General features: G+C 29.9%; 1 protein-coding gene across 10 annotated transcripts in view; it reads left to right on the forward strand.

Moving 5' to 3' along the window:
* The window catches only part of LOC114345508 (uncharacterized), a 285375-nt gene that overhangs the window by 227091 nt on the left and 45122 nt on the right, over nt 1–13162 (forward strand). Inside the window, exon 1 of one of the 10 annotated variants that reach the window (XM_028296367.2) lies at nt 322–457. The exons of the other annotated variants lie outside the window; for them this stretch is intronic. Coding sequence (XP_028152168.2) covers nt 435–457 — 23 coding nt within the window. The 5' untranslated portion in view covers nt 322–434. Of the gene's footprint in view, nt 1–321; nt 458–13162 lie in introns of those variants that run through there. 10 annotated transcript variants of the gene reach the window in all.

The following is a 13162-nucleotide window of genomic DNA, read 5'->3' on the forward strand; positions in this document are numbered from 1 at the left end:
TTTTTCATAATCAATAAAAACGGCAAAGGCATCTTTACGTTGATGACATTTCTGTAGCAAAACAAGCAATGCAAAAAGTGCTTCTCTAGTTTAAACCCATCTCTAAAACCAAACATTTTTTTGTCCACCGGTATATATTTATTCCCAAGATATTTCCCAACTTGTTAAGAAATCGTCAACTATCTTTTTAAATTATTGGTATAAACACAAACATGATTGTCTTTAATAATAATTGTGATATTTACGTAAAAATACTTGTGTGAATCATATCATTATTATATGAAGGTTATAAGTCTATAAATTCTGGGTTTCCATCCATACATTGCTGATAAGAGACGATGCATCACATCCTTAGTACGAAACCTCAATACGATCATGAATACGATCTGTGTAGTATAAAATTTAGATGATTTTAGAAAAGTTTAATAGTGATTATGGGCGGGGTGAATAAAAAAAGGTAAACATATTCCTTATAGCCAAAACGTAAAGTGTTTATATAGTAGTTTTTAACAGTGCACGTGTTGTGTGTGTGTGTGATTTTCTATTATTGAAATCCCTTCTATTATTGAAATCCCTTTTATGCTGTGCTATACGTTTGTTAAGGGTTCTACCAGTTTGACCGATGTAAGTTTATGGGCAGTCATCACATGTAAGTTTGTATACACCATGGTGTTGCTTTTTCTTTTTACTCTTGTTCTTGATATATTTGCTTAAGTTGTTGTTTGTTCTGTTGTTGCTGTTTGGTAAACATATTCCTTATAGCCAAAACGTTCTCAAGTGTTTATATAGTATTTTTTAGCAGTTTGTGTGGTGTATGTGCGTGTGTGTACGCGATTTAGACCGTGATGTATTTGGTATGTTGCACAATTGGATTATCTCATTCAATAAATCATTATTAAGGTCAATTACTACTAGAAAATTAATACTATTTTTTAGTATACAAAACTCCTACTTTGTTTAAATTTTTGTTATAATCTAAATGGTTCTTTCATTTCCCAATCTTGATGTCAATAATTGTTTCATATTGTTCTAATAAAAATATTCTTTCAGCATCTCAGCTCTTATCAGTTTTTAGTTATAACATAACACAGCTATAATTTTTTCGTCATTTAGCAGTACATCTATTTTATTATCTGCGTGCATTGCCAATGTTTATTGATTTTCGATATTCCGTCCACGAAAGAAGGTATCTTACAGCTTTCCTGTTTTGCAAGTCCTACCTGATAGCGAGCAAGTGCTCGAAATACGTATAATAGGAGAGTGCAATTAGAAAGAAAACATGCATTGTTTCGGAAAAATTCAAACAAGCTTATATTTTTCTAAAACTTCTTTTGTTAGTTTATATACATGTTAAAGTAAAAATTTCTACTCGCGGATTTGGCCGCTAATTGTTTATTAATTGTTTAAACAATAACAATTGTTTTGTATTAATAATTTTAAAAATATCGTTAAATTCATCATTTTACTTTGATCAAATATGTTTCTATTTTGTTTTTGATTATACTGAATCCGAATATGGCATTGCAATTTGAAAATTATCTTACAGAAGCTCTTATACAGTATGTCTGCGTAACTAGGAACCACATGGAAAACTTTTTTATTATCAATTTTACGAAAAAAACTTATTCTTCATAACATGCTCTGGATAGTCAAAAATCTAAAACTCAACCATCAGATATCAAATTTTATCAATTTTATACGAGTTATGTCAAAAATTTCGTTAAAGAGTAAAGTACCTTTATATTTCAGAATATCAAAAAATGCTATTATGAAAAGTTGTTTGAAATTAAGAACTATGTTTAAATATACGATTACTTTATTCTAATCGAAAAAATTTTTTAATTTTTTTTTCAAATTACGGATACTCATCATTTTATTACAATTATGATAACTATAATTATAGCAACTCATAAATATTGGCGATATCATTTTAAAGTCTTCTACTTTAAAATGTATAATATACGTCTGAATTGCCAATATAAATGAGTCAGATTAAATAAATTATTAGAATAATTTTTTTACTTAGCAACAACATTTTTGTTTATTCTAGTAGTATTTTGTATTTTGACAACGAAACCCGATTTGGGCTTCGAAACGTTAATAAAATCTTTTCTTTTGGTAAAATTGTGGCTTATTCCCATTATAAATAGTTGATTATGATAACTATTTTATTATCACTTTTACGAAAAAAAGTTATTCTTCATAAAATGCTCTCCCTTGTCTAAAATCTAAGATACAACCATCACATATTAAACTTTTTTAATTTTATACGAGGTATGTAAAAAATATGAATTTTTCTTAAGAGTTAAGTGCCTTTATTATTCACAATATTTTAATTAGAAGGATGTAATTGAACACTAAAACAAATTTTTTAATTTCAAACAACTTTTCTTAATAACAATTTTCGATATTGTGAAATTTAACGATACTTTACTCTTGAGTGAAATTCATAGTTTTTGACATACCTCGTATAAAATTCATTAAATTTTATAAAGAATAACTTTTTTTCGTAAAACTGATAATAAAAAAGTTATCAATAGGTTTCAAGTTACGCAGACATACTGTATAAAAGCTAAAAAGAAATTTTTGCTGAACATTTATTATTGTTGAAGTTTATTATTAAATGTATTTTAGGTAAGTTTTACAGAAAAAAGTTTTGATCACTTTATATAAACACTTTTTTAGCTGGTAATTTTCGGTTTTTGTTTTACATTTTTGTTATCTTTCTTAATTTTCTCAAAAAGAAATATTTTATTTCATTTCTAAAGTAAAATAATTTAGTGAATTTTAAAGAATACATCCTAAGCTTTAAAAAAGCACTTATAAAACTGTAATAGATCTGTTCAAACTTAAGTAATACCGTCTTAAAGTGGTGGTAATTCTATAAAACTACGAAGATTTCAAAAATTACATTTTTTAAGACGTCATATCATTTGAATTAAATTTTTGAGATTTTTTTGAATGAAACATCATTTAGTACGATGCTTGAAAGGTAAGTTGTGCAAAATTGAGGGTTTTATAAGAAAAATTGTATTGGTTACACATTTTTAAATCATTTTTAAACAAAATTCATGTAAGGCTCACTTTCCGCCCCCACCGTACTTATGCCCATACATTTTACTTCTTTTTATTATAACCATAAGGTAGCTTAATTATTCTTCTTTTAGGTTCAATTTGTAAAATTTGATTTGATCCATTAGTTAAAGAATTACATTAAAATAACTCAACCGTGCACTTCGCCGTACGCTAGTTTACAGTTTTAACTATTTAGAATGGGAAATAAGCCACAATATTATTAAAAAATGATTTTTATTAACGTTTCGACGCCCAAATCGGGTGCCGTTGTCAAAATACAAAATACTATTGTTTACAGTGTTCCAATGTTTGTGAGAAGGGTGACTTTAGCGTTATAAATAAAAAAGTATAGAAGATACAGATTTAATTTTAGAAAATTCTTTATATAAGGTTTTTTTTTGTAAAATTTTCTGAATTTTTCAATGGTCAAGTCAGTTTTGTTCTAAAATTTATATTTTCGGAGTTATTTAAAAAAACATCAAACTTCGTAGTTCATTTGTTTAATAAAAAATGAAGCACTCACTTCTCGAGCAGAACTTTTTGATATGTTGTTTATTAAACATTTCTTAATGAAATTACAAAGAGTTCTATCTTGTTTGATTTTTTCCGAAGTGAAAATCTATATAAGTAACAGAATAATATACTTAAAAAGATTACTTACAAATTACTTTTACATGACGATGGCGAATGTTTTTCAAATGAAAATATCTGATCTTCACTTCAAAGTAAGGCAATATATTAGATTTAGAACATACTAAAAATCTTTTAAACTAAACAAATACTTATATTTAAGATATTTTATAAGAATTTCTAGAAATGTAAAAAGTTATGAAATATTTTATCTTTATTATCTCTAAAAAAATTCTACTATAATAATACTACATTCAGAGGATTTCCCAAGATAAGACCAATGAGATTGTTTAAATTCTTTAAATGGATTAGAACAGAAATATCTGTAAATAATATATTATTGACAAATATATTTAAATGACTCCAATTAAAGTGCCTATTTTTTTTTATAGTGTCGAGATACAAAGGTATAATATAATATTAATACAAAATTATAATACTTATTTAAAATGGGCATGTTGGTTTAAATAGCAAAACAATTTACTTACTCATTAAAAGAATAAAAATTCGGCAACAATATTTTCCATAAAATTGTAAACAGTAGTCTAGATTGATTTTCCCTTTAAATAGCCATGCTATGCATGACTTAATAAATTTTGAGAATAAAAAAACCTCAGAAGCATCACACACATCACTGATTCAAATAATTGGAGAAAAAAAGGGAGCAGACTGATAGGACGATAATTTTCCAGAAGTTCATAATTACCCTTCTTAAACAGAAGTTTAACTAATGCTAATTTGTGTGTTATTAATCAAATGACATATAGCCATTATAACTTTAAACCTTCAGATACCACACCAGTATTACATTTTTTCTCATTTTTTTTAGACTGGTGTATATCCCTAGAAAGAAACTTAATCGAAATGTAATTAAGCAGAAATGTAATTAACGTAGGCAACTCCGCACACAGGATTAAAGGCACAGAAAATGATGATGGATTAGAAAGGTTTTATAATTGATTTCTCACCTGGAAAAAGGTATCACAAAAAGAGCTAACCAGACAATGTCGGCTGAAATTTTTTAGAAATTTCGGTCATTACTTGTTCAACAATAAAACATGTACACTGCTCCAAAAACTGACGCTCCAATTATTCTGAAAATTATTGCAAATTAAAAAAAGTGTGAGTGTACTTTGTACGCACGTAAGAACTTATACCTCTATTATTATGATTTCAACGAAATAAATATATTTTAAACAGTTTAATTGAATTTTTATTTAAATATTAAACTAATTTTAATACTAAAAATACTACAAAAAACTTAGTACTTTTAGTTGCAAGTCTTCTGTATAATACCTAATGCCTTTAACAACAAAAGTTGTTTTAAACGACGCGCGACGCTGACAATTTTTTACTATTAAATTTTTATTTTTCAGTATTTTTTTTTCAATAGCATTAATTGTAACCCATCTTTTCGCACCTCTGTGGCTCAGTGGTAAGAGAGCCTACTTTTGTATTCAGGGGTCGTGATTTCGAATCTCATTAAGGCCATGGGTACATAATTCGCAAATATTTTACGGCTATCCCTACTTTTTCTGTCTTTACACGGCAAATTACGTGTAGTAAAATTCACACTGGTATGGATATGTAAACATTACTGGAATGTCATTCTACTTGAAAATGTCATCATTAATTTAAAGAGATGGTTTTTGAATGTTCTTGGATAACTGTTATTTTTATAATTGTAAATTATTAATTCAGTTAATAAATGTAATAATTTTTTCACTAACTATGTATTCAGTGATTGTAATAATTTATATGTACAACAAAAACTAATACTCAATCGAGAAAAAAGGAAAAGTGTTAAAGTGATTTTTTAATAATATATTGTTACTATGGAACGCTTACAATTTTGAACATCTTTAACAACAAAATACTTGGATCACAGAATAATATTATCCTGATGTATTCTCTGCTTGGATCTTCCACAAATAATACACAATAAATAACTTTTTATTAAGTTCACGTCTTAAGTCAATTATTTATCAAATACACTATATTATTTAATCAACAACTCAAAATATTCCCGATCTCATGTCAAATATTTAAAATTGTCACTGTCTGACTGACAGTATGCTGACAATATTCTATTCGACTGAGTGCGTTGTATGACAAAGATAGATTTGGAAATATTACCACGGACATTGTGTTCATTTTTTTCGAATCCTGAAAAAACCAATAAATATTTTTGAAAAATTTAAACGCAAAATGAGAGACTATATTATTACCGAGGGCTGAAAGTCCCTTAGAATAAATAAAAAGTTTATTTTGAATGAGATATTTTAAATTAAATATCACACTAAATTTTCTCTTAGTTTTTCACCCCTGTAACTTATTAAAATAAACATTATAGAAGTTCTCAGGGACTTTCGGCCCTCGCCAATAACGTAATCTTTCATTCTGCGTTTAAATTTTTCAAAAATACTTATTAGTTTTCTTAGGATTCGAAAAAAATGAATCCCCTTTTGAATAGCATTGCAGCCGAAAATACGTACCCATCCTCTTAAGAGTACGAAATTTCATCAAGAGTAGGACATTTTAAAGACAATGAAGTCGACTTTTTAAAGTAACAAGACATTTACTCAGCACAAACTACTCACTACACTAGGTATCTGATTCCAACATCAACTGTACCATGCCAATGGCCATTAGTTATCGAGGCATTAAGCTAAATAAAAAAATCGACTTTTACGTCCGTCTGAAGTTTGTGCCACGTTGAGCGCCAATGTGTAACATTCGAATTACCACAGAAAGTTGGGGCTTAATGTATAACAAGAAAAGTCCAAATAACTATGAGAGCCCAAATTTTATTTTCAGTAAAGTAATGTCTACAGTTACGAAGAAAAAAAGAAAAATCGCGTTTCTTCGTGTTTTGTTTGCTTCGTTTTATGAATATATTCTTGACAAAAAAAATATTTTTGCCTTGAAGGTGACATTTTTATAGGAAATTTAATTGTAAACAAATTTTCTGTAGATGTACCTATATTTACGAAAAAGGCATGAAATTCGAGTTAAAATAAAAAACTGAAGTGGAACTAATTCACCCCTTTCTCAAAAACGCACCCCTTTAAATGGTAGTAGCACTCCGCAGGTTTTTCATATTTGGGGATCCATTGGCCATATGAAACAATAAAACACCCTTAATGTTGTGGTTCCTTTGTGGTTCTCTTTTTTGTCCTCTTTGTGTCCTCTTTTTTGAACATAATCAATAACCTAATAGGAGGTGAGCAGTTATTGATTGTTTGTTTCTTGAATATATTGAAATGACAACTATTCCAATACTTTTTGCTTTGTTATTATCTGAAATATTCTGGGTCATTGCTTATTATATAATATTCATGAGAGAAATTCGTGCAATTATGTCAACAACACTAAATTTAATATTTATTTATCATTTTCTATACGAGAATATGATATGTAATATTATTAATAAATTTTGATTTGCCAGTCTAAACATGTTAATTAAATCTAAATTGCAATGTTTATCAATTTATAATATATTTATAACATAATATAAACGTTTATCAAACTAATTTTGGGTTTCATTAATTTTTTATAAAACACATAAATTAAACAAACATCTCGCACTACATTAAATTCGTTATAGTGATACATTAAAATTTCTGACTATATTAATATTAATAATATATTATTTAAGTACATACAGTGCACTGGAATAAATGTTACCCCCTTACTAACTTATTTATTTTTAGCAAATAAGCAAAACGCTCGGACAGGTCGATTTTTAAAATAATCATAGTATATTATAGCATCAATGTTTCGAACTTTTCGCGATCCTTCTTCAGGCCATAGGCATAACTTTGATTTTTTAAATGGGAAAGTAGGAAAGTGGGAAAGCTTTTGAAATACTGATTACAGTAAGAGAAAACTCCTGAGAAAACTAGTAAGTATTTTTGAAAAATTTAAAAGCAGAATGAAATATTATAGTATTATTGAGGGTCGAAAATCCCTGAGAACTTTTTTAATGTTTATTTTAATAAGTCACAGGGGTGAAAAAAGAGCAAATTTAGTCTTATTTTTAATGTCAAATATATAATTCAAAAGAAACTTTTTGCTTATTCTAAGAGACTATGCGGCCTTCCGTAATAATGTAGTCTTTTATTCTGCGTTTAAATTTTTCAGAAATACTTATTAGTATTCTCATGATTCGAAAAAAAATTAATGCGTTTAAACAGAATTCGACCGAAATTTTGCGCCTACGCTCTTAAATAGGATTAAAGTATTATAAATTTTTGTAATCAGTATTTCAAAAGCTTTTAAATGAATTGTCACATGATGTACTTTCCCATTAAAAAAAATCAAATGTATGCAGGGGCGGCTTTACCTATTGTGCAGGGTGTGCGGTGCACACGGGCGCCGGGATGCTGAGGGCGCCGAGCACCAAAGAACGGGTCCTTTACTTTGTTTTTCAACATAAAATATGATTTAAAACGATTAATGAAAAATTACATTGGATTCTACTACACCTTTGGATATTTTAAATTACTTATATACAAAAAAACTACTTTCAGTGTTCACAAATTTGTTCAATGCTCTTAGAATTTACCTCACATTGCCAGTGACAGGAGCGCACAGTGAAAGATCATTTTGTAAATTAAAAATAATTAAAAATTATCTAATGTCAACATTGCCGCAAAGTCTATTGACAAATTTATCACTAGTAAGTATTGAACATGAAATAAAAATTGAAGTAAATGATATTATTCAAGATTTTGCTAATGGTAGGGGAGACCAAGCGGGAATTTTTGCAGTTCGCGTCAGATTATCATATGGGGAGAAACGTGGTACCCTGCAGATCTACCTCTACCATATATTGGCTCTTAACCCAGGGGAGTTCGTTCAGGGGGGCCCGGAAAAAAATCTATCCTTAAAAATACTCAAAATTGTCAGATTAAGATACGGTAAAATAAGTACATGCAAAAGAGTGTATATTTAAAAAATCTGACGATTTGAGCGGAACGGATATGGGAGAGTCAAAAAGTTTTACAAAATGAACGTCAGATCGAAAAACTAAAAACTACGTGTACAATATTTTTCAAAAATCTATCGAAAGATACCAAACATGACCCCCCACGGAGAGGGAAGGGGGTAAAATTAAAATTTTAAATACAAATCTCGCGATATTTCGCAAAAGCTGCAAAATACATTTATTCAATATATTTAAAAAATTTATCGAATGGTACCAAACACGACCCCCCGTGGAGGTGAGGTGGGAGGTTACTTTAAAATCTTAAATGGGAGCCCCCATTTTTTATTGCAGATTTGGATTTTCTGCATAAATATAAGCAACCTTTATTCGAAACATTTTTTCAAATTATGGATAAATGGCGCTATAATCGGAAAAACAATTGTTGGAAATAAAAAATTAAATTAAAAAATGGGAAGTCCCCACTAAAATGGAAAATTTTACTTAACTTTTTTTGGTTTCAGGACCTAATAATCACAACCCAATAGGTCCCCGAAGCGCTCGAGTGACTGCTGACTTGACTGCACATTTAGCATATTTTACTCCCCTACTCCTAATGCAAAAGCACGAAAAGTATCTTTTTTATAATTATATGTTAGTACACAGTACGTGCGTCCTGTAATAATTCGTTAATAAATGATTATTGTTTTTTAAATAATCACAACGTTGTTCTTTTTTATTCAGTTAACCAATTCCTTCCTAAAAGTACTATTTACTCGTGGACTCAAACCTATTAAATTTCCTCAACCAATTTTTAACCTTGCCTCAAAGATAAAAAAGTTAATTTTTCATTAAATATTTTTAACAGATTTGGGTAGGTAGTTCCGCAACCTTTAAATTGCAATATTTGCATCTGGATTTTTGTTTACATTATAAGCGTACCTAATGCCTCTAATACCCCATGTACTAGTACTAGATAGGTACCTATTCCATGCCCCGGAATCTTATATGAACAAACTGGGGAATTTCCCCCATCACTTTCACTACCGTCAGCTAATAAAGAGAAATGACAGCCTATCTCGCTCACGAAGACTTTAACCAATCATTTATGTTAACGCCATATCTGAATGTCATAAATAAAATAATCAAACGAGGCTTAACTCGGCAATGTCAATTCTGTCAAAAGTAATGACAGTTAGTGGAAAAATTTTTCCATTAGTTTACAGTTTTTATTTTTTATTGTATTACCTTTAACGATTTGTTCTTAGTAATTTCAATTTAAGTTGGTTCCTTATCCTTCGTTGATAAAGTGTAGTTTTGTTTTAGTTACGAAACGAAAGAACTTTTGTGTTGTGTTAATAAAAAAACTGAACATGGTTTATTATTGTTGTGTACCGTTGTGTACAAATCATAGAAAAGTTAGAAAAATGCATAGATAGGTAAATAGTAATTAGTTTATAACTGTTTTATCTGAAACAACAAATAAATACACGTACCTATATTTAGAAAAACATTGTCATAACTTTTTTTATATCCCTTTCCCTTACTAAATTTGACAGCAAAAATAACATATTTTTGTAACTTGGGAATTCCGAATAATTTATGAGTATTACTTAGATATTATTTAAATAAAATACTTTAACAAGCTTAGTAAGTTCTGGTATTTTATTTTAATAATATAGGTGAGATTATAAGAAGATATTTTAATTAGTAACGAAAGGGCCCGCAAGAGGCGCTGAACGGATGGAATTAATGCTTGTCCATTTAAATTTCCCGCCAAATGGTGATTAGTTAACACTACGGTCGCAAGTGGCGAAAGGAACCAAATTTTTACAGTGAGTTGCCTATCTATCCGGTAATACTATATTATTAATCTATGTACCTATTCGACTATTCCATTTTGACTGCGCGTCCACCAAAGGGCGCCAGTGCATCGACTGCACACGGGCGCTACATGGGCTAGAGCCGCCTCTGAATGTATGTCTGTTACCTGAAGAGCGATCGCTTAAAGTTCGAAACATTGATGATATAATATGCTATGATCATTTTAAAAATCGACCTCTCCGAGCGTTTTGCATAGGTGCTAAAAATAAATAAGTTAATAAGGGGGGTAACACTTATTCCAGCGCACTGTATATTAAAAACCGAAGAATTTAAGTTCAATAATAATTGTGTGCTTGTGTATGACGTCAGTTTTTTTACTGTGTACCTAATTCTTCAGCCGAATTATGTCATCTCAAAACATCTGTAAACTTTTGGTGAATTTATCAAAATTCGATATTTTGGGCTTGAGCCACTTTTATCCCCAATTTTAGTTTTTCCAATTATTATATTTACGAAGCTCAACAGTCAAAGGCCTAGGGCTAACAAACAATTAATATAATACTTATATATTACAAAACTTGTATCAACTGGAATGGCTTCTTCTCCAATTTGTCCAATCATGCTCCTTGCCTACTAAATTCACTGACTATTCTCCTCCGTCCATCCCTGTTTTTTGCTCTTTTTTCCCAACCGTCAATTCCCTTTTTCGAGATCTTCCTGTAAGCTATCAAACCATCTTTGTCTGGGTCGTCCTTTCCTTCTTTTCGTGATTGGGCCCTGTTTTGGATCCTCTTCCTTTCCATTCTGTTCCATCCTCTTCCTTTCCACATCACTCTCTGAGTTTTTATGAAGAAGCGACTGATGCTTGGTTCGTTATACATCCTCTAGCTCCCTGTTTGTTCGTCGCACTCAACCTTTCACCCTGTTTTTGCCTCCATATATAGCTCTGAGCATTTTCCTTGCCCATCTTTCCTATTTCTCTGTTTTTTTCTTTTTTCATTGCCTATACTTCACTACCATATGTCACTGTGGGCGTTATTACCATTTTATATATTCTTAGCTTTGTTTTTCTCGATACATATTTGGATTTCATCAGCGGTCTTAGGCTTCATATTTTTTATTTCCCTTTTGGCAATTTGGCGTTTAGTTCCCATTTTTCCTCATCTTTCTCTTCTATAATAATCCCCAGATACGTAAAATAGTCACTTTTTCGAAATTATATTCCCTTAAATCATTAGATATTAAAGTAAACTGTCCCTCTTTTTTTGCTCTGTATTTTCGAGTATCTTGTACATACATTGACTTTTCCTGGTTTATTTCTCCAATCCAGGTAGTTTTTCCAATCTTATATATAAAAATCAATTGCTGTTCATTAGTCTCGCTAAAACTCAGAAATGGCTGGACCGATTTGGCTAATTTTGATGTTAAATTATTTGTGAAAGTTCAGGGAAGGTTTATACGGTTTTATATAGTCATTTTAGTAGCCACCAAAATATTTACATCTATATCTATAATATTCTCTTTTCACAGTGTTAGTTGCCGTATTCTTTCTAAACGGTTTGACCGATTTTTATGAAATTGTCCACGTGTATTCGGCAGGATTGAGAATAGGTTGTTATCTGTTTTTCATACCCGTAGGTGGTAAGGGAGGTTGCCCCCCTGATATTTCTTTTTAATTTCTTCGGACAAACTCTTTTTTTAAATTTTATATGATGTGGAACGTAAAGATACATATATATAACCCTAATTTTTCACTTTTCTATCGTCAACCGTTATTTTTTAATAGCCATTTAAATATTTTACATCTACTTATATGAACAAAAGAAAGTCGTGTTAGTTATCAACACTTATAACTCGAGAACGATTGAATAGATTTTTATGAAATTTTACACGTATATTCCACCGGACTGAGAATAGGTTGTTATTTATTTTTCATATCCGTACGTCATAACGAGGACTGCCGCCCTAATATATTTTTTTACTTTTTGGACAAACTGTTTTTTCTTAATTTTGTATGATGTGAAAGGCAAAGGTAAATACAACCCTAAATTTTCACTTTTCTATCTTCAGCCGTTATTTTTTAATAGCCATCTAAATTTTTACATCTTACATATAAAAATCAATTGCAGTTAGTTAGACTCGCTAAAACTCAGAAATGGCTGGACCGATTTAGTTAATTTTGATGTTGAATTATTTGTGAAAGTTCAGGGAAGGTTTATAGGGTTTTATATAGTCATTTTAGTAGCCACCAAAATATTTACATCTATATGTATAAAATTCTCTTTTCTGTGTTAGTTGCCGTATTCCTCCGAAACGGTTTGACCGATTTTTATGAAATTTTCCACGTGTATTTGGCAGAACTGAGAATAGGTTGTTATCTATTTTAAATACCCGTAGGTCATAAAGCGGTTTCCCATGACACCGGAACTCTCACAATAATGACGTGAAAAATACGAAATTAAGCAGGTATACTCCCAGCTGAATTCTGAACAGAACCGTACTAAAATTTACCATACGAACCGTAAGCCGTAGAAAAATTCTGAGCACACGAGAAGAACGACCGGCAAATTTCATAGTAGAGAAGTATAACAGTTTAACTTTGGGACTCAAATTGGGCAAAATATGAATTTTTTAATTTTGAGAAGTTTCCAAAAAATTGGTATCTTCAAACTGAATTTTTTCTCACGAATTATAAGCCTTATAAAA

The sequence above is a fragment of the Diabrotica virgifera genome, chromosome 2 (genome assembly GCF_917563875.1).
Source record: "Diabrotica virgifera virgifera chromosome 2, PGI_DIABVI_V3a".
Lineage (NCBI taxonomy): Eukaryota > Metazoa > Arthropoda > Insecta > Coleoptera > Chrysomelidae > Diabrotica > Diabrotica virgifera.